The 24,378-nt window shown below is 33.3% G+C and overlaps 1 protein-coding gene across 2 annotated transcripts in view; it reads left to right on the forward strand.

Moving 5' to 3' along the window:
• Positions 1–24,378, forward strand: part of Bx (LIM domain-containing protein Beadex) — a 45,055-nt gene that overhangs the window by 15,477 nt on the left and 5,200 nt on the right. Inside the window, exons 1-4 of one of the 2 annotated variants that reach the window (XM_090110222.1) lie at positions 13,243–13,370; positions 22,477–22,629; positions 22,995–23,167; positions 23,942–24,067. In XM_090110222.1, coding sequence (XP_089966348.1) covers positions 22,543–22,629; positions 22,995–23,167; positions 23,942–24,067 — 386 coding nt within the window. In that variant the 5' untranslated portion in view covers positions 13,243–13,370; positions 22,477–22,542. Of the gene's footprint in view, positions 1–13,242; positions 13,371–22,476; positions 22,630–22,994; positions 23,168–23,941; positions 24,068–24,378 lie in introns of those variants that run through there. The other variant, XM_090110221.1, reaches the window with a different exon arrangement.

Below are 24,378 nucleotides of genomic sequence, written 5' to 3' on the forward strand. Positions count from 1 at the left end.
ATTAAGAATATATTCGCGATTTTTTGCGCGTATCCTGATCGCGTATTGAAGTGTTCAGAATCGGCGTTTAGGGGGTTGCCTTGAATGTGGATTGATTAAGTTGACTCAGTGTGAATGCTTCTTAATGAAGCTCACAACGGCATATCTAAAGCGTTGAGGTATTTGTTAATTGTATTGTCCTTTTAAATCGTAGCTGATGTATTCGTGACTTCACAATCAATGAACAAATTCAATACTTTAATATATTTATTTATGTAACTTGTTTGGCCAAAAATGAATATGCAAATATTCTCCAAACTGTATGCTAAAATAAAAGTTAAAATGGCTACTCTGAATATGCTTCTGCCAACTTTCTTTGTATTTTTATTATTGTCCAACTTGTGGAAGAGTATGCCACTCTTGCATTGAACTGTAATACAAAAACATTGCTAAAATATTACAACAAGAATCGTCTTCAAAAGACGAAAAGGTCAACGACGATATTTTATGGGAACAAAATCAGATAGCTCGTTTATTATAAAATTAATACCAATGCAGCTATTGCATAATATAGTAAAATAATTCTGCTAAGTGCTCCCGGCTTCATGTACATTACATACACAGCGAAATTAAATTTTAATTACAGGAAATCAAATTAATTTTGTAACTAATTGGCACTATCGAATCAGAACGGTTTACATACCTTCATGGGTCGGTGGCACGCATCGATTTAATCAAATGTCCGTCAGTGGTCCAATATTGTAAGTGTATTGTGGTTTAATTGCAATATTATGTGAAAACGTGATTATACACCCGTTTGCGTTAACTCTTTATTTAGGTCTCAATTTACTATGCGTTTTGTGAAATCGCTATTTTTTAATAGTTTTACGAAATTTTTGTCGGACTATGTAGAAATGGATGTTGTTGAAAACGCACTTTTGAACGCACGTTGGCTGATTTTTTATTACATTTTTTTGGTAGTTTTTAAATTAGGATAGTTAAATGTTTTATTAAATTCTACTATCCTTTTGAGGTTATATTGAATAGATACCTAATTATGTAAACAAATAATTACAATGAATATTATAACCTTTATTTGAGCTGTAAATTACAAAATGATTAGCGTAAGTCTAGAAATTTCTTTAGGTTTCTTTGAAGCCCTTTCGCTTTAACAGGATCAACTAGTTATAGGATCATGTGACATAAAAAGGTAAAGATTCACTTGATACAAATTATACAATGTTTTTTTCGTATTTTATGAACATTTTATTAACTACAGATAATGAGCTGGTTTTAATCGTAGGTACTGTATTTCTATCGTGTTGTTTGCCAAACTAACTAAATTAAATAATCTATCTCAGTGTGGGAATTTTTTTTGCGTATTTTAATTTGCAGTATTCAAAATTAATTTGAGATTATGAAGTTGATTCATGACAAATAGTTGTCGCGTAAATTTATGAATGAATTTTAGTCGCATTATTTCCAAGAATCGTTATCCTGTTCTATATTATTAATTTTTTACCCTGTATTACTCATAGTTTGTGGTTTTACAAGAGACTTTTAAATTGAGTATAAAATAATAATAAACCATTTTCCTTTGTGGTTATCGTAATACCTATTCCTATTTTTATTCTTGTTAATGCTTGTTTACAGTATTTGTTTACATCATAATAAATTTAAATTCGCCAGAAGTATGTCATTCTAACCACATGTTGAAAACCTATTTGTACATTTTTTAATGCAGGTTTTTAATTTAAAGAAAGTTTAATAAACAATGTCAACTGATACCAAATAGTGTTTCTTCTCCATAGTATCGAAAAGTATATTTAATTATAATTGTATATAAATAATAAATAAATAAATAAAAATCGTTTATTTCGAAACAATACATAAATACAAAAACAAATTAGACACGACGATCGCCTCAACTAGGAACATACCTGCCCCCCTAGTCAAGTGGCTTTCTGTTAGCGTAGCGTTCAATAGAATAGACTACGAATGTATGAGATTGACGTAACCTGTAGCTATACGTTTATCTACAGCCTACGTCAATCTCATACATTCGTAGTCTATTCTATTGAACGCTACGCTAACAGAAAGCCACTTGACTAGGGGGGCTGCGCCTTTAGCCAAACGTCAAAACGCAATGGAATAGAATCTGCTAGCGATACTAATTGTCATAAGCGTGGGATATTTTGCTAAGGATTTGTTCACCCTACCAACGACGAAGACGACCACAAACAAAATTTTCATCCAGTCGCAATTTAACAAAATTGTGAAAACACACTTAAAAATAAAATATTAAAAAATTTCCTGTCGTTCTGGTGATTGGAATTTTTTTTGAGCTCAACGAATGAAAAAATAGACTTTTCGTAGAAACGGTGGCTCCTAGATAAAAATGTATTTGAAGTTTTTTATAGATAATTTTATGAACTACAATTTTGGTAAAAGGTAATTATATGATTAACTTACCGTCTCAGCGAAAATCGCAAAAAACTTATCTTTGTATTAACTGTACTCATTTTTTTTCTTTCCGAGTACCAGTATAACGGGAAATTTTAATATTTTATTTTGAACAAATTTCGGCAAGATTGGAATTTTGGTCGTGGTCGTCGTCATCGTTGGCAGTGTGACCGAATCATTACCAAAATGTCATGAGCTTATGTCAATAATTAGCGTTAGCAGTTTCTATTCCATGGCGTTACGTACGTTTGTCTAAAGGCCCTGTGCTAGAGACGATCGACGCCTTCCTCTCCAGACTTAGCCAGTATTGTTTAGTTAACTTATATACTAGTAGACTTTACATATTTTATAAAGTACAGAATAATAAGAAACAAATTGATTTTTTAAATAAGGTTAATAATAATATATAATATAGAGTGCATCATAGCCATCAGATACAAACTGCATTTAAATAAGTATTCTTGGACTGATTTTATATTTTTTATCATTAAACAAGTAATATCAAACAAACTCTATTTACTGTGAAATAAAAAAGACAACAAACATTTTCGTTATCCATATATCCATACAATCATCACATTCTATGAAAGTCTGTATCTGAATATACCTATATACAATATCCAGATATATCAAACCACATCGGTCAGGCACTGCACCAATAATACGCTCAATTAATTAGCGCACCGACTGACGTGTTCGACGTACTTACCTAATTAATGTCCCAGAACCAAGGCTACAATAATGCTGTTATTATAATACCACTGGCTGCCACTGATTGAGTTACTCACACAAACAAACTGATCTAATGAACACCGCGTAAGATTATCGCGACGATAGAATTATTGAGGTGTGAACATCTGCAACGTTATACAATATAGATCTATTTATATTATTAACATGTTGCATCGTATCATATTATTTATGTTCAAATTTACCAACCATAACTTCCAAGATCATCGTCATTAAGTAATTATTATTATACAGTATACACGTCAACGTCTTTTTACATTCGATTATTGAGATCCATAATTACTCTTTATTACCCGATAACAAAGCTGAGCGGCTATGTATTCAGTAATACAATCAAATGAAAGGCCAATAGAGACGGATTAATATTATTGCATTAGTACAATATGCCGTCAATAATTCACCTTCATCCTACGAAATTTAAGGGGAGAGAGGGGAACAATTTAGCAGCAATTTTAATAATAAGTCCCTGGTATTTCTATTATAGCCGGGAGGCGATCAGGTGGGTCCCCGCGAGGGGTTTAATAACTGACGATTAGCCTATTGGATTCGCTATGAATGTTTGCTATTTTTTCTATATTGCCTCAACGCACGTTTAAATGAAGCGGAAATTAAAAATAGTTTGTTTACTGAATGCAAGCTTCTATGCGTTTATTAAATTGCTAACGTAATAAGTGGAACGGTTCAAAGCATTGGATAAACTTGGCGGACATGTTAATGAAGTGATGTGGTTTTGCAATATCCGTGTGTTTCATCTACCTATACATTCCGCTAAATGAAATGGAATACTCTCATATCATGTACAATGTAGATACAACCGGACTATGTTTGAATGTACCTACATGTGTTTTAGGAAATTGATTAAAAAGTCAAAAAGACGTTTAGCCATGTAGGCTGCTATGAGAAATTTTAATTAAAAGTGATAGCGCGTAAGGTACAATGTGTGCCCTTCATGGTTGGGGTGATTTTTAATTATTAAAATTTCAACGCCGGCGGCGGTTGCCGATATTACTTTGATGTGGGGCCCATCTAGATATTACTACTGATGCACATATTGGACAGATAATAAACAAAACAGCACAAACATGACATAAATAAGAAATTAATAAATACGGCGCGGCGTTTAGCCATGTGTTAATATTTTCTGTAATTTAATTTTTAACTATTATAATTTAGCATATTTAAGAATAGTAAAATTATAAGTACCAAAAGTTGTTTTTATAAATTACAAATTTTCATATTTAAACCATTTTCAAAACACAGTTGTATAATCAAACCTATAAGATAGGTCCATAAAACAATCTTACCCAAACAATATTTGTAACGAAGCAAAAAGTTATTATTCAAATCACAATAGCCCGCGGTACGTAGGCTGTGAATTGAAAATAATACCGGTATGTTTTAATTTCCCTGCGAGTGACGGGACACGTGGCTCCCTTCGCGACTGTCATCGTCACTGCGTGGACAATTAGCCAACTCATGAGATTAAATAAGTGCACTGAATATTTGCTCAATTTTTCATACTTGGATGAATTTTGTTGGAACGTATTGCTGGCAAATGGGTGCACTGAATGTAAATGCATAGCAATGTTCTTTTATATGTTTGCTTATTGTTTTTAGGAAAAAGCCTTAGTTTATTATATAACATAATATAGTATGTAATGCATATTTTATCATATTGTATATTATGTATTGTATAACATACTAGAATCTTTAAGATTTATATTTATTGTAGACTATAGCCCCTCTTCTTAGCTCTGCGTAGTAGAATGACAGCATTTTTCGAGATAGAGTAAAAGAAATTCAATTTATTTCCATTTTTTTAGATTAGTTTAATCCAGTAATCTATTATTACAGAAAAGTAATATTTCCTTATCTTTACACGTTTTTCTTTAAAATGGTGCATATTATATGAGATTTAAACGAAACCAATTTGATTTATTTATAAGCAACTTAAAGTCGAAAGGCGGCGGCATAAAAAGCACTGGCGACTCGATTAGTGTACGCGGCTTTATTTGATTGAATAATCTTTATGTCATAATCTGACATTGATTTCTTTGCATTTGAAATGGAAAGAGTGACTCGGAGTCGGAGCTGAGTTGCACGAGCGTAAAATTAATACGATTGTTGCAAGTGTGTTGAATTTATTGCGAGTGGCAACCCGGGGGTATAATGCATGGATTAGAACTGGGCATATTCTATCACGCGTAAGTGATATTGACTTCATTCAGGTCAAGTAGCTCGTGACATTCGTCCTTTGGGTAGGTATATTTGTCTTGTATAATATCGAATAACAGTACGTTAAAATATGTATAAATGCATTTTAAATTTAAGACACAACGTAAAGGCGTCTAATCCCTAAGCCGAGCTTGTTTTATTAAGATTAGGCAAATAACGAAAATAAAATTAAAAACTCTACACAACTTCGTTAACAGCTGACAGCTGTTATAGAGATTTCAACAAATATATGATTTAAAAAAAGAAGTCCCTCACTCTTTCATTGTATAATATTTTTTATTTCGAAACGGCAAATAAATTCTTATATAAGAAACCGTAAAATAGCATAACCTACTATCTCCTATTAAAATCTCACGCAATTTATAGTTTAAAACAAAAGTAGCCTCTTAGCATTTGTTAGCATGAAACTAATTTAAATACAACATAACAAGCTAAAATTACGATTCTAAAGCCCGAGGGGTCAAAAGTCGTGCATACAATAGATGCATTGCGATCCAATTAAAATTAATTAGCTTCAGAAAACACTACGGGCAAAGCAACAAATCGATGAAAGATATAACCTCGGATAAAGGCTCCGTGGATAAGGACACGAGTTGCATTGTTATAAATATCATTCTAAATAAATTATAATAGAGTCGCAATTGGTCCGGATTTCAGACACCTTTTTGCTCCAATTTGCTCATTTGTTGTATTGATCATTAAGTTTCTATGAGTGGGTTAATAAATAGACAAAGACTAGTACTAAGGAACCATGAAAAGTTTCATTTTATTAGAATTGGTATTATTTTTATTTCACAGTTATCAACTAGGTATACTAATTAATAGGGCAAGCAATAAACCATTCAAGCACTTTTATGGGATAATATTACAACGAGTTTAATTAAATTAGAAGTAAAATTAAAATATTCGCTTTAATTATCTTTGCGTTCATTGTTTACTTGCGAGCACTAATTAGTAATTGGCCGTTGCGTGACACGTGGCGTTTGAAACAAGAACAATATGTATGATGTATGTTCTCATCGATGTCTTGAAATTGGGCCGTTTATAAAATAACGGTTATTTTCGTTGTCAATTTATCATTGTACTGGGCGGGAGACGTTAATCATAAGTGGAGTGATTGCCAAAACCCGTGCTCTAGTGTGATTTATGATATTAGTATGTTAATTACGATTAGTGTCCGACCGAACTTTCGGTTTCGGTTTCGGTTTCGGCCGAGTTTCGGCCAAAAATCAAGTTTCGGCCGCAGTTTCGGTTTCGGCCAAAATCGGCCGAAACTTTTGCCGAAACCGAAACTTATTTCGCAAGTTCAGTGAACTTAGTTCACACACGTTCACACTCGCTTAACTTCGTTTTCCTCGGCAACGCTTTGACGGACGCTGTCAAAGCGTTGGTTGACCCACGCTGGTGGAAACAATTTTTGATTATATATAATGTTGAGATTGGAACTGGTTGTAATAGTAATTAATAATTATTTTTATATAAGAGGTACCTAAAAGAGACTGATTATTCTTCTAAGTACAAATAGCAATCCAAAGTATTAAAGACTCTTTAATAAAGAGAAAGATCTCAAAATACCAAAACTTAGTATTTAAAGTAACAGTAACAATTACTGATTTGATTTAGATGACTGATTTTACTGAGAACTTAATTTGAAAAAATAATAAAAATAAAAATTGTTATTATTAATATTTTAAAAATATTTTTTTTTATTTTATATTAAATAAATGATTACAACAAATTTAATATACTGTGTTTTCATTTCATGCCCTAATTAAGGCAAAATATGTAATAGGTAAAATGCACCAAAGTTCAGTATTTTTAGAAATTTCATACTTGACCACGTGAGTTTCGGTTTCGTTTTCGGATTCGGCCGAAACTGTAGCCACGGCCGAACATTCGGTTTCGGTTTCGGTTTCGGCCTGGAAACCAGTTTCGGTCGGACACTAATTACGATGTACTGGGTGTCGCTCAGGTCACGCCTAATTGACAATCTTTATGAGCTTTGTTCAAGGTTGCCACTTCGGAGAGAGTTTATCTTTGGTGCTTTCAATGCTCCGTAGCAGACATCTGTATAAGATCGGACATATTTGAATGATTGTCGTGCAATTAAAATAAAATGTATGTAATTACTGTAATTACTAAAATTAATCGTCGTTGGAGAAATATCTCAAAAGTCAGACCCATACTCAAAGAGATCACAAGATTGTGTTTACGTAATCAAAATTGCATTCGTTAATTAAATGTATGCGTCTGCATAAAATGATAACATACCTTCACAATACGTCACACGTGTTATAAACTTTTCAGGTGTTATAACGTATAAAAATCTCGGCAATTCAATTAGCTGGAAAGCTTGAAGGGTGCGGAGGGCAGGGCCTAATAAACATAATATAAATAATCTGTGGCGATAAATCTGCAGCGCTTTATGGCAGGAGTGGGTTGTCACTCCGCCTAATTAGCGCTAGTGCTGCTGCCTTATACTCCTTAAGCGCTTCGCGAGCGCTTTCGAGAGCTCTTTAGAAGATAATAGATTAATAGATTACTTGTTGGCATGCTATAATAACGATATCGAAATAATTATTTGTCCTTGTTATATAGGTACACCTTGGAATTTTGGTATTACCTACCCATATTAACATGAGATTAATTTGTCTACGTATGTAAAACTTGAAAAAATCTCCACGATATAATTATTAATTACTAATTTTGAAATATGCACGCTCTGTTCATATTAAATCTATTAAGCACAAAAATCCAAGAGTCAGTTTGAAGCGCTGCAAGCGGTTAAGTTGTACAGTCCCTCAAAGCACTCTTCATCAGGCTTAGTTAATTATGAGGACATATCAGTTTTATTATAATTACTCATTTTAATATAGCTGCGCCTAACGCGTGTCGTGTGTCGGCTACAATTTCGTGGCTATGCTGCGCTCCGTAATTGAATTCCTGCGCGTCGTTTAGCATTTTAATTTGAAACTTTGTTTCACCTCTGCTCGTGTCGTATTGTCGATGTTAACAATTACTGTAATGATGGTTATTAGAGTCATATATTAAAATATCATTTTCAGACAAACAATGATTTTGAATATGAATTTGATTTTGAGAGTGAGCCCGTCAGCAGCATGCTTTTTGTCAGTTACTCTGTAAGACAAAGGAAGTTTTCTGGCAAAAGTTTTTCTAATAGGCCATGTTTCGTAAGTACACTGATAAAGATATTCAACAATTGTTTGGAAAGAATTCATTCTAAGTGCGCCGTGAATAAAATTGAATCCGAGAGTCAGCATGGTAGAGTTATTTTGTTTCTCAAATTAATCTCGCAATGAAACTAATTCAGAAATATTTTTTTACATTTTACAGCACCCAAAAATGCTTATGAATTATTATAATTTAATTAAAAATGTAAATGTGATCTGACAAGAGAAGAATAAAAACGTAAAAATAGGGATAATGATATCGGGCCGCGATGCAGGTGTTACATATTATAGTGCTAGTTGAAATTCCCTCTCATCGGGTATCACATGCATGCACCATTACCTCCATAATTTAATTAGTTTCAAGTGATCATTTCATTAATAGAGGCGATATTTGGCGAGCGCTCTCGTACGCCCGCGGCTTTGTCAATTTTAATTAATACCCGATAGGTGGACCGAAATGTTGAAATTCTTCTTTAATGGCTCGAGATTTCTAATAATTTAATTAAAGAGAGAGTTAATAAGCGAGCCAGTCCTAATGGTATTCCTGTAACGCGCCGGTATTTGCTATCTATGCTGGGGTATGCATATAGACGGATTTTATTATTGCAACGTTTAATTACCTACTGAATAGTTATAGAGCTTATATCTTTCGTGTAATTTTTAGATTGAACTTTGTTAAATCATTTAATAAGGTAGCAATAAACAAGGTTAACAATGACGTCATGTGTTGTGAGGATGTTAAATATGTATGCAACTTAGAAACGTCAAGATAATGTCGACAAAATTGTCTGATTATTGGCTTGAAAACAAAATGAATGCCGTTTTCCGCTTAAACAAAATGACATATAATCGGTATCCGTTTTCAAATAGAATGTCAAGTAAATTATAGCACGTTGCATAATGTTATAGGCAGTAAGTGTGCACAGGGCCGGCTTAAGAGCGTAAAACTAGGGCGTGCTTCTTGTATGTTAATTTTTGTTGCTTATTTCTTTTCCAATACCAATTCAAAGTACATATTTGTTCCTTATTATAATTCTTACAGCAGAATAGTTTTTTTTATGTTATTATTAATAAAATTTCCGTTGCGTCAAAAACTCTTTGTTAGTTGGCGTTTCTAGAATACCTCTATGCCCAGCAAATATTTTTTTTTACTGTTTAACTTTTTCAAACCTGTATTTTCCAGCTACATTTTGTATACTAACAAAACTACTGTTTCCAATAATTATCGTTTCATGAAAAAATGTCTCTTTAATTCATCACTGGCCATAATTAATCGTTTATAATTTATATGAAATTTAAGAACATAATTTATTGGAAAATAAATCACTTTTAAATACTCGATGATTGATCATATCTCGAAATTTATGTAAAACGTTTTACCTTTAAAACGTTTTTTATAAACAATAATTATTTCTTATGAATCAATTTTCCTTCAAGTCACGTATTTGTACGTAATTGTAAAGGGTAAGGTTAGTAATACAGAATCATCATATTTATAACATTGAAAGCATGAGGGGGAAACCACAGCAAACTTGTACCTATATTTGTTTTCCTTTCGATGATGTTATAATGAATCCTATACTTGTTTTACATGCATCAATGACATAATGTAATTACCACTAACAATGATTTAATAATACAATTATGATTTGAAACAAGTTCTCAATATTGAAGTATATTTTTCTTACAGGTTATCGATATTTTTTAATCAGTACGTTTATATCGCAATTATATACCTTGTCTTTATTGGACAACAGCTACGTTATTTTTTAATAAACCTCATGTGTCCCATTTACAAATCCAAGGACCATACGTTCCTAGATTCAATAACGCGTCAAAAGTAAACAGATAATATGATAGATGACTATAGATTAAAGATAATAGTCGGATATAACTCTTTACGTCGGTAATACGTCTAGCGGTCCCGACTCGATCTTCAAAGGAAGCTCCGTGCAAACATTGGATAATAAAATATGTTAATATTTTAGTTTCCTGTCCTCAACGGATACTTTGAGGTGCAATTAAGCTTCTAACGTAATAAGCGTGTGTCAAAGAGCGTGGGAAATGGACGTGTGTAAGGTAATAGTTGTAAGTAGGTATATGACTGTTATTTTACAAATTGCCAGAATGTTACCGTAATCTCTATGGAGACTAGCCTTCTTCGTTGTCATAACTCCTATTCCTTTATCAGTTATATGGTCAAGGTGCTTGTACAAAACTGGTGAGAGATCAAGAAATAGATCTGACATTGGGTAGGAACTCTGTTTGCCAATTTGCCAATTGTACTGGTTTGTACAGAGAAATCAGAAAAATATATGGCAATGTGCACGAGAGCACAATAATTATGTCATACATTTCAAAAGCGTACTTGCTTAAACTTAACAAAATGCTTGTAAAAAGTGATTCACCCTTCCAAACTACTGCAGTAATTGGCGCGATACTACAGATATTAGTTTTTAGTATTGTACGCTATCAAACATGCCAATTTGCGTATCAAACTGATTCGTCATTACCGGTCTGGAACACAGATAAATTGGAATTAGTTATGCGATCGGCCGCGAGAGGTCGCGGCTTGAATTGAAAACGTGCACCACGCTTGTCAACGATTACATGCAATTAACTGATACGCTTTGATTCGTGAACTCCGATTCTCGCGCTTCAGTATCCTCCGTGAGGTTAATAGTCCGGGATCCATCGCTCATTAATTTTGCAAGTGATTACTATCAAGCTAATTTTTCGTGAGTAGCTTTATTTTGATGAGATGCCCAATAATTTCATGTACGAAACTCTCGATTGTGGTAGCTTACAGAGGTAACAAGGATAAAAATTTTTGATTTGACGGTTCTCAAATATTTATTACGCAATTTGTAGGACAATATGTCTGTTGAATTATATAAGTATTAAATAAGTGAAAATAAAAAAATCAGCTGGTTAGTAATCATTTATGATGACCTCGTTATCGATACACATTGGAAAGGGGGACTCTTTGATCAAACCATAGATTTTGTAGGACAAATATTTTTTTCGAATAATTTAGATAATTATCTTGAGATTGAACAAAAAAAAACATTCAGTTAGTAATTAATATTTGAGAACCATCAAATCAAAATATTTTATCCTTGTTTCCTCTGTTAGCTACCACAATCGAGAGTTTCGTACATGAAATTATTGGGCATCTCATCAAAATAAAGCTACTCACGAAAAATTAGCTTGATAGTAATCACTTGCAAAATTAATGAGCGATGGATCCCGGACTATAAATTTATCACAGGATTGGTTTAAATTTGCGATAATTTCGCTTTTTTCCCTAACATGATAAGAAAGCTAGACGTAACGCTCTTTTTAAAATTTCAAACGCACTCTGTAAATAGCGCAATGTTAGTTACAATATTTCCGCATACTACTCATAATTAAATAATGAATTCATTAAAAAATGGTGACGATAAAATAATATGAACAATAAGCATTATTTTGATACTTGATACGTATGAACATAATATGCATTTATATCTTGCACAATACACATAAATATTGTTAACAATTGAATAATTGTTTAGTTTATATTTACTAATTGTTATCTTATGTGTACTCCGTAATAAATTAGTCTCTTTGACATAATAATGGATTCGTTTACAATCGTAAAAGTATCAGTACTCTACCTAATAATAACTATAAGGAACCGCGAATTATTTCCCTATTTCACAAAAAAAGTTTTATTGTAAAGGTTTTTTTTATATTGATAAAGGTAGATAGTATAGACATACGTTTATGTTTAGCGAAAAATTATGAAGTATGTATCGCAATGATTCTACCAACACTATTAAAACGGAATTAAAGTATTTGTTACATAAAATTAGCACACAATGAGAAGTGCAGAGGAATCGTAGTTTATTTTCGAGATTGCACACGTGCACGTTGTAGAAAAAAGAGTAATATTATTTTTCAATTCCCATACAAAGGTGGTCGGTACGCGGCGGTAAATTGGTTGTATTGTCAATTTGGGCAGTGCGTGCCGGGGCGCAGATGAAATGTTTATTTTCAATTTCCGCCATTTTCCCGCCGTGGCAGCCGCAGGATTAGAATTTGAAACAACTACACTATCGATTATCACCTTCCACGCCTATTTGATGGTGTATCATAATTTATATGCGGCAAGATAATATGCATTTCTTCACAATGCCGCCTTCACTATCACATCATAATGGGCTGACCGTTTGCATAGGTAGTATTTTTCTTTTCCTTTCAAAACTTATGTCATATTCGGATGTTTACGGATAATTGATTTTACTATGATTAAGCCTTTTGTACCGAAGTACAAAATATTTTTTAAATAATAATTTAAAATGCATTTTAACCTGCTGGGCTTTTATAGAACTATATTGGAAAATTTATAATAATTGCTATTGTGATATTCCCAACAAATAAAACAATTACACAATCAAAGATCCATAACAAGTAACGTAATATTATAATTATCCTTGTTTAGTTAACAAACACGTAATTATAATTAATTTATGTAATGTCACTATAGTTTCAAATAAGTACAGAGGGCTCATTAAGGAAACAAGCTATCACAGGAAACCGGGCGATAGTCCACATTCATTCATACTTCATTCAGTTTTCAAAAGGAGCGTGAATCGTAAACACGTGTTTTTAATTATTTAAATAAAGTGCAGTGTCATTTGGTCATACTTCTATAGAACGTTGCTTTTATACTACGTCGTCTTTTTGAAGTTAAGTTGCTGGTAAAAAGTAAGATGTCTTAATTTTTCTTATCCTAATATCAGTTTTTATTTCTTAAATTACCTAAATGTAATATTAAGCTTGTTTTTATGATAGAAAATAAATTCAGTAAAATAAATAAAAGTTTGTAATTACTTACAATAATTGAAAGCGATATTTTATAGTGTATTTTTAAATTTCTTTACCATAAATTTCTGGCATTTTATAATTTACTGATTGTTAAATTTTACATACCTAATTAAATAATCAATAATAAAATGAATTAGAAAGGAGATCATTTATAACGAAAACAAATCGAGATATTAAAAAAAATCATGTAAATCACAACAAAGGGCACAACTAAATGTCAGCTATGATCCCAAAAATGGCATAACATACTTAAATAAACGTTTGTTTAAACTGACAATAGACTTTAAAAAAATTAACATTGAGTAAACAGTGAAAAGCTATCGCGCTATCATCAGTATGGCACCAACCGCAATGTTAATAATAAAATTTTAATTAATTTAAGCACTACTACGCTATCACATTAAAAGAGGCGCGTAAATTATAATTAAATGAAATAGACGTCACTCGATGAGCCGCAAATGAATGAATGTAATTGAATGACTCCCACAAATAAAAGCAATTTTCTTACAGCCCAGCCCTCAGTTAATATCAGTTAATTGATAGTCTGAAGCTTTGATTAAACTATTTTTGATATGATCGCTTAATCCGTTCGCAACCTGAATTACGTTAAATAATACGCCTACACTTCGGATTAATCAGCAATGTGATACCTTCGTGTTAAAAGTTACAACTCTCAATATAAATCAAACTATATTTTTGTTCAAACACGTACCTTCGGATATATCTCGCCTTTCCAGAAACTAGTTACATTATTTGTTGGAATACAGCGAAAATAGCAATCCCATAAGAGATCATAAATAAAACATTGAATCCGATACCTCCCGATAGCTATTGTCTAAGCTAATAAATGTTTAATAAGAATTAGGTAAAAGTGGCACTCCCTGGATAGCAAGTGGGGATCTTCATTGTATTAGTGAGGGCTGCATAATGTCAGAATTGACAGAGCCGAGGGCTCTAATAATACACCGATACACTTTAATGGAAACATACCTAATGAAATTCTAGCTTCTATCTTTATTACGTGGATTAATGGAAAAATAATAAATAGCTTCATATCTAATTTAGAAATTATGTATACAGAAAGTTGAAATCGAAGTCGTCGAGCTCGTCTTAACGATGCATTTATAAATAGGCATAATGAATCCCTTAGCCAAGCTATAATCTTAGTGGCACTTATCTCGAAAACAATTTATTAGATTAGTTCTGCCAGAAAAACTCGTTCTATTATAGATAGATTTACATCTCGATTGAATTTTAATTGAGGTAACGAGCGAGTGCACTCCAATAATGGAGTAAGTTAATTATAAAAGGCAATTGATTTAAAAGGAGTGGTGTCGTGGTCGCGGTATGAGTAACAGAAAAAGTTTTCAATTTCACTAAAAGGGACTGGTTTGTGTCTCAGAAGTCTCGTCTGGTTATCGGCTTGTAATGTATGAACTTACTCGCCGCGGCTTTATTTTATAACTCACTTCACGTAATAGGCCCCGAGTTGGTTTAATTCACTTTGCCCCTCGCCACGCGACTCGTTTTCTAATTTGGCTTTGTGCTCATCTTGTAAAACGTGCTAATCGAAGCGGTCGGGAGAAATCCTCCGTACATCAGATCCTACTTACATTCAGACTATATGTGCGTTCCTATTTATCTCCATAAATTCGTCCATAAACATGCTCCATAAATTATCATGACGACGATTTGGAACATTTTACAACTGCCATCAAAAGATTCTTTACGATCAATGGAGATGGTGACTGTAGTAAGTTTCATAATTAATTTGAGACGTTCATTTTATAATGTAATAAAATATCAGCAATATCGGGAACATCTGATAGCTAAAGCATCCCTTCAGTTACGCGCACATTAAGTTAACATGCGTTTTATCTTCCAGTCCTAATCATAAAAGTTTACATTTCTCTCGCTTGTACCATATGCCATAAAGCATAAACAAAAATGTAATATAAAGTTACCAATTTATTTGTTGTATCAATTACACTAATAGATACCTAATATACACTCAAGTAATTATAGTCCTTTCCACCTAAGATGATTTCTGTGACACATGGATTTTTGACACGTGTAGAGATGTCTTTACTGAAATCATATCAATTGTTTTCGATAATCGATAATATTTTATATGGAAATGAAATCGATTTGAATAAAGTACCAAATTTAGTTTTTTCGGCATTTCGCCAACAATTAACTAAGGAAACTTAGCAAACAACAGCAACAAAAAGTCAACAATAACAATTAGTAACAATAACAGAATACCACGTAAAGTATCATTATAAAAATGCAACTTGTATGCACTCGTACAGACGATTGACTCGATTGACAAACGATCACAAGATGGGCGCCGATTATATGATTTTCCAACTCTATGATTTTTCAACGATCCATTTCATGTACACAAATTGCGTAGGTATTATATTTTTGTGTTATTTTATTTTATTTTTCATTATATTAAATTAAACAATACTGTTTTCGATTTATAAGTCTAAGTTGTTTTATTTTTATATTTTTGGCAATAATTCCGCCATAAAATAAAAATATTATGCACTAAAATTATTTTGGCGTTTTAAACATAAAATACGTAATTCGGAACACAATGAAGTGTCACAGGAATCATCATAGGTGAAAAGGACTATAATACCCCGTCATTTCGCCCTTTTTTATTGGACAAAATTAAAGCAAATGGAATACTTCAATATTCTTTCTCATAATGATTATTTTGTAGATTAAAAATAAATTATATGTTATTTTTATGAAGAAATGAAATAAAGTTATTATTGGTTTAAAATAATGTACACGGAAAGTTTTAAAATCCGGAGTTAGTAAGACATATCCAATAGATAAAGTGATATCCGCCAGTTATAAAACAAACTTTATAGTTTTGTTTTTGGCAGTTTTGACACTGCTTCTATCTACTTATTTGTTCCTTCACTCGGATCTAACCGAGGTGGAAACTTCTAACTTCTGGAACTATCTCCGTGAGTATCACTTACTTTAGTTGTCAGGGGATTTTGTTTATTGCATTTTCAAAACTATAATACTCTACCGTTTTCAACGTTATAGGGCTAGGTAAAGATTGGAGATATATAAACAATAGTAACAGCGTAGTTTCAGTTGAATTTACAATAATAAACGTTTACACTAAGATTTTACGGGATTGTCTCTATTGAGAGATAGCGCTCGCCGGGCCGGTATTGTGTAGACTGTAGTGTATACTCCTTGAGGACGCCGGGTGACAGGAGACACCTGAAAACAATAAACACGAAATTGCCACAATAATCGGCCCTCATGATCAGCGAAACGACTGTCAGACAATGGGGCAGATTACGCGATAGGGGTTTAACCGAATAGCAGCTAACTTGATTATGCGGCCATCCGTGATTGTGTTTGAGCCTATTAATGTTTGAATTTCGTTATATTATTACGCTAGCCGGGCGCTGCCGGTAATCCAATATGCGGGGTAAGGTATTAACGAATGCCGTTCCCGATCGTATTAAATGCATATGACTTAGAATAGATATGAAAGACAATGGCTCGTAGAAAGTGTTCAAATTAAAAGAAGTGTCATTCCTCATTTCTATGGTAATGTGTAATGTTTTGATACACGTGTTGGCGAACAAACAATAATGTGTAGGAGAGGAGTGAGCGGATGTTGTGTCGAGACGGAGGGTGCGAAACGGAGCCTCGGTCGACACGCTCGGCCCATCGCTAGATTAAAGAACTTAAAGGAAAGCAATCTGCTAAATAAGTGCCACTCTACTCATTTCCAACTGAAGCATACTCTACCTGTACTTTTTGAAATGAGTTATTTTTTTTTATTCATATCATTTAAAACAAATCAGTCCTTCATTACTTTATGTTGGCTTATGAATTGTATCAGACCAATTTGGAAGACATGTTTTTATAATTTTTGTTTTTAAGTTAATTTAAGAGTTATTACCATTTTTTAGTTAGTTTGGTGTTTTTTTCGTATTCATTACAAAAATATGACTGCCTTAGATAAACAAACATTATCCTAAAAATTTAAAGAACATGACTTAATTTCGTGTGTCAAAAACATTATCCATATCCGAGGTAAACAAAAAAAAAATATAAATAAAAAGGACCTAGTATTTTTCTAAGGACGACATTAGCGATATTACTATGGGCAACATAAAAATAACGTCGAGCACAGTTTAAGGTATAGTCCATTGAATAAAAAGTTCTAGAGTGCGTGAGTTAGTAACGTAAGATGTTTCTTCGGAAACATGTCAAGAGTCCCTAGGTAATAAACATACTAAAACCCCGGGCCACTAGGAGGAGCCCCGGAGTGGGGGGAGGGGGAAAATGGGTCCATTTTTTCATTTTTCGCTTAAATCTCAAAAACGGTACATGTTAGAGAAAAACTTTCAAGGAAAAGTTGAAAGGCCATAAAATTATCTACAAGTTGTACCTGAATCATTTTTTCCTATATCCTACCGTTTCTGAGTTATACGCAGTAAAACATGATTTTGGCTCAAACAATTTCCACACCAATCGATCAAAAAATATTTCTTTCTTCCAAAAAACTCAAAAGTGCAACTTGTGACCGGTACTGATAGATTGCTCTTAATTAGGTCTATAATTGGTAAAATAAACACATTCCTCCATGGAAGCCTTTAGGAGGAATCGATTGTCAAAATATTATATTATGGTAGTTTGAGTTACTGAACTTGATCTTTTTATTTTTTTCTTCCAAAAAACTCATAAGTGCAACTTGTGACCGGTACAGATAGATTGCTCATAATTGGGTCTATCATTGATAAAAATACCAGATTCCAACACGGAGGCGTTTACGGGGAATTGAATTTTATTAGGGTAGTTACGATACTTGAACTTTTTATTTTTTTTCTCCAAAAAAACTCAAAAGTGCAACTTGTGACCGATACTGATAGATTGCTCTTAATTAGGTCTATAATTAGTAAAATAAACACATTCCTCCATGGAAGCCTTTAGGAGGAATCGATTTTCAAAATACTATATTAGGGTAGTTTGAGTTACTGAACTTGATCTTTTTATTTTTTCTTCCAAAAAACTCAAAAGTGCAACTTGTGACTGGTACTGTTAGATTGCTCTTAATTAGGTCTATAATTGGTAAAATAAACACATTCCTCCATGGAAGCCTTTAGGAGGAATCGATTGTCAAAATACTATATTAGGGTAGTTTGAGTTACTGAACTTGATCTTTTTATTTTTTTCTTCCAAAAACTCAAAAGTGCAACTTGTGACCGGTACAGATAGATTGCTCATAATTAGGTCTATCATTGATAAAAATACTAGATTCCACCATGGAGGCGTTTACGGGGAATTGAATTTTATTAGGGTAGATACGATACTTGAACTTTTTATTTTTTTTCTTCCAAAAAAACTCAAAAGTGCAACTTGTGACAGGTACCGATAGATTGCTCATAATTAGGTCTATCATTGATAAAAAAACCAGATTCCACCATGGAGGCCTTTAGGAGGTATTGAATTTTATTAGGGTAGTTATGATACATGAACTTTTTAACTAACTACCCTAATAAAATTCAATTCCCCGTAAACGCCTCCATGGTGGAATCTGGTATTTTTATCAATGATAGACCTAATTATGAGCAATCTATCTGTACCGGTCACAAGTTGCACTTTTGAGCTTTTTGGAAGAAAAAAAAAAATGTTCATGTATCGTAACTACCCTGATAAAATTCAATTCCCCGTAAACGCCTCCGTGGTGGAATCTGGTATTTTTAGCAATGATAGACCTAATTATGAGCAATCTATCTGTACCGGTCACAAGTTGCACTTTTGAGTTTTTTGGAAGAAAAAAATAAAAAGATCAAGTTCAGTAACTCAAACTGCCCTAATATAATATTTTGACAATCGATTCCTCCTAAAGGCTTCCATGGAGGAATGTGTTTATTTTACCAATTATAGAACTACTTGAGAGCAATCTATCAGTACTGGTCACAAGTTGCACATTTGAGTTTTTTGGAAGAAAGAAATATTTTTTGATCGATTGATGTTGAAATTGTTTGAGCCAAAATCATGTTTTACTGCGTATAACTCAGAAACGGTAGGATATAGGAAAAAATGATTCAGGTACAACTTGTAGATAATTTTATGGCCTTTCAATTTTTCCTTGAAAGTTTTTCTCTAACATGTACCGTTTTTGAGATTTAAGCGAAAAATGAAAAAATGGACCCATTTCCCCCCTCCCCCCACTCCGGGGCTCCTCCTAGTGGCCCGGGGTTTTAGTATGTTTATTACCTAGGGACTTTTGACATGTTTCCGAAGAAACATCTTACGTTACTAACTCACGCACTCTAGACCCCCCTTGGAGGGACTCATTCAATGGACTAGTAATGGTAGTTGTTTGAATTATTTAGCTCGTCTCGTTACTCTCGCTATTTCCGCAGGTGTGGCAATCATATTGTTTCCGAGGGCCCCTCGGAACTCCCCCTCCTCGCGTCGCTTATTCTTTAATCTCGCTGATGAATTATGATTAGCGAAGTGCACTCAATCCTATTAGTCTTGTCTCACAAATATACAAAACGCTTCTATAGCCTTTACTATTTACGAGCTCGCCCGTCCTGTCATCGATATTTATATCTCCCGATTGTAATTTCGAAAGTATTATTTATCAGACCGTAACATTTTACCTTAATGCAGTTAACTGCATTCGAAACGTGCATTAAAATTTTCCGAGAGCGAAACAAAAACCTTTATGACCCGTACAGCCGCGTAATAGCTCGCCGAGGGACCACAAACTCCGATTATCCAAACAGAGAGCTCCCAAAACGGCGTTGTGAAATTTTAACGTATAATTGATTATGAAGTTGGCCAGTAATGGGCGAAAATAGTTTCTAATTTGGAGTGTGGCGGTGGCGCGTAATTGGTCTCGGACCGCGTCTGTGTTAATCATTAATACTAGAGCGGACGAGCTCGGGCTCCCGGCACTCGGCTCCCCGGTGGCCCGCGCAGCATCCTTCAATTTAGCCGCAGCTCAATGCATCGTCAAAAGCTTCTACATTTCAGTTAACTCAATTCGCCGAATGACAGTGATGTGAAATCAAAGCAGTAGTTTTATTCTCTTTCACGGCAGCGAGTTAAATACTAATTCGTGCGTATTGACATTTGAAAGTCAATGGTAATGGAAGGCGTGAGCTTTTTTGTGCCTTATCTGGCCCGGCCGCGTTAGCTACGGGTTGTTTTCGAAGTGCCATGGCATGTCGCTGTCACTATACTGTTTGTAATTATTCACGACTGTTCTTTTGTCTATCTACTTTTTAATGGTTTTATTTAGTGTACCTACTACTTGCATTGCATTTCACGAGGTTACTTGAGTGCAGTTGAACGGAAATAAAAATGTGATCAAGTTATAATTAAGTTTAATATTTTTTATGCTTACGGTAGGTATAACATACGTTGAATCTAATTATTGTACCTCTAATATAATATCGGTGACACGTTATTACAATTTTTGCAAATTATAGTTTTAAGATCGACCAACTACAAAGGGTTTTAATTTAAATCACTTTTAATCCATCCAGTTATTGTACTGGTAAATTATAACACACAAAAGCAACCGAACTGAACTTTCTAACACACTCCGCTTTAATTTATAAAATTGTCAATAGCCCTTTATCCTATTTAGCAGTAACAATGCACAATACACTCGATTAACTGTACTGAGAAACAATCACACAATCATTGACACGATTTAAGTAAACGGGCATGGTTCCGTCCAATATCCGTGGCCATTATTTACGCCCGTCGATCCGTTCTCAAAAACATACAAAAATGGTAAGCTACGAACATTCGTCACGGACACACAATGCTTCATATTGTGTTGGCGGGTTCTTACCGCCTGCACTAGAAATGAAACAAGAATTACGTAACTATTCCATTGTTTAAAATGTTAGATTACCATTGCTATTATGTTTGATGACTTAATCATAAGCCGATTACAAAATAATTCTAAATAATCTATCATTAGCGAATGTTATTTGTGACAATTTTGGGCGCATTATTAATGCAATTGTTACTATCGCCTTGTACAAATTGCAAAAAATAGTAATTACGCCTTTTATTGAAAATATGTACAATAAATGTAAGATATTATCTAATTAATTATTATCCATATTAGTCATGATTAGTGATGATTAATTTATTACGTAGCGATTTAAAGGAAATAACGGGAAGTGACCGAATGTTTCAGAGACATGTTTTGGCAAAGGTTAGAAATTCCTTGCCCCATATAATTTACTTCATCGTTGTCTTATCTATCCAAAGTGTAATTGGTTATTATATTCGAACACATAATATACTTAAGCTTATGATGTTGGCTGACGGCACTTATTTGGGCGTAATAAGCAATTTGGAATATAAATGTACGAAATCAAAATAGCAAGGGTTGTAATAATTAAATAAATACTTACTGCACCTGTGTCCAGTCGTTCGCCGAAATTTAATTGAAAAATGTTCGTATTTAAAGTGTTAATTAACCGTGACGGCAACCGTGCTTGACTTTATTGCTACGGGACTGTTTTTTCATTGGACTGCTCTAAATTATAGTTTTTGCCATTTATCCGATACCTTTAAACTATTTTATTTATCACGAAAATGTTGATTTTTGTTTCGCGTTATAATTAATCGCTTGACTGGTTACATTAATATTGAATTATTTGCTTTGGTATAACATTATAATTTATGATCTCTCATTTATCATGTATATTAATACTATTCACAAAATGTTTTGTATAGGTACATTTTGTAATATGTATAACTCACATTAAGAGAAAATGATAAATTATAAATATGTACAACATTTATACACTATTTAAAATAGCAATCAATATTATTTCCATTCTCAATCTAACGTGTATCTTGGGACCAACGTGTATCTTGGGACCACCAATCTTTAAAAATTTAAAATAATTAAAACCAATTTTAGCATTTGTCTTAATTACTATTTCTCTTACAGTCCGAAAGGCGGACGCCGCAGCAGTCGAGCGGCGGGAGTCCATCGCTGGGCAACCAGATATACGCCATGGACGTGACGAAGGAAGCCCGCGCGTCGCCCCTGCCCACCGCGCAGTCGGGCAGCGGGGCTTCGGCTCAACCACCGCAGCCTCAGGTAATAAAAATTACAAAATTTATATGTAAACTTTATACATTACCAGCTTGAGACTCTGAGTACCAAATTTCATATAGATCAGTTGATTTTGCGTGAAAGAGTTACAAACATCCACACTTGCAAATTTTCGCATTTATAATATTAGTAGGATGGTTGAATTAGTTTCAACGTGACTGCTAGACTTTGAGTATGAACTATGAACGTATGTTTAATGTGCATATAGCTTTATAAAATAAATTCAGGCATGTAAAGACATAATATTACCACTTCTGAACTTCAAAATAGAGAGAATTCCAGTAAAATCTCATATCTTACTTTATTTATGGTATGTATAATATATTCAATTAATCTATTATTTTAAATAGATCTGTGCGGGATGCAGTAAGGTGATAACAGAGAGATATCTGCTGAAGGCTCTGGATCAGCTGTGGCACGAGGATTGCCTGAAATGTGGATGCTGTGACTGTAGGCTTGGAGAAGTCGGCCACACTTTGTATACTCGTGCCAACCTTATTTTGTGCAAACGGGATTATTTAAGGTAAATGTTATTTCCTACAATTAATTTAATATGATTTGCTGCTTGAGACAGGTTTTGACACTGAATTAAATTGTGCGGTGGATTGAAATATTGATAAGATATTTTTCTTTTATATTTTTTTTAAATATTGTGTTATTTTGTATCTTTAACATGGCTAGAAATTAGAACACAGATACAAGTAAATACTTATTAGGATAATAAATACTTATTTACCTACTGTTCTTGATGATAATCGAAAATTGGCTTAGGGTTTAAATAATATGCAAATTATTGAATGGAAAGACATACTGACTTTATGATACCGAAAAAAGTCGCTGTATTTGGTTTGAGCTAAATGTTGTAGTCAAGAATATTACAACTTGGAATTGACTATTTCAAAACTATGATTTATTTTGAGATAATTGTCGCAAAACATGTACCTATTGTCAAGTCAGAAATGTACACTGTCAATCTTGGAGTGAATTAGGTAAATCGTTTAGAATATTTCTGTTATATTGTGTAAAATATTAAAGTTGATATTTTTTGTCAGATTTGGCGGTTTATTTAAAAGGCTGTGTACATTTTGCTCTTGCAAAATTATTTTATTGTTAGATACTTTAGAATGTACTACTAAATCTGTGATTTACACTCTGTCAGTCAGTCTCTATCTCACATATATTTAAGCAACGTTTACGTTTACGTCACATATTATAGGGTTGTAATTTAGAAGATATTAAATTCCTACTTTACTTATTTACATAAACAAATTATTTTAATAAACATTTTTGTCACCAGGTTATTCGGCAACACGGGTTATTGCGCGGCTTGCAATAAAGTGATCCCAGCGTTCGAGATGGTGATGCGTGCGCGCAGCAATGTCTATCATCTGGAATGCTTTGCTTGTCAACAATGCAATCACAGGTAATTATATTATGTATGATTAAAATATTTTTTGCCCGATATATGTATAGATATATATATATTAATAAATACAGCCAAGAGAATTCTTAATTCTACGTTCACGTTGTGTCATGTTCCATCAGATAAAATGTTATTCTAAATAAAATTGGAACATTATATATTATTATGATATAAGGATAAAGTAGCCTATTGACTCCACCTAAGACAATATCTTTACAATTTCCACGGGACACGTTATTAAAAACTATCGGAGCATCTAAGCCTATTGTCCTGGCAGAAGCCTTACGGAGCACACTCACTTAATTTTCTCA

Source organism: Colias eurytheme, chromosome 15, assembly GCF_061535395.1.
Source record: "Colias eurytheme isolate Ceu_HAF_F1 chromosome 15, ilColEury1 Martin Lab GWU primary, whole genome shotgun sequence".
NCBI lineage: Eukaryota > Metazoa > Arthropoda > Insecta > Lepidoptera > Pieridae > Colias > Colias eurytheme.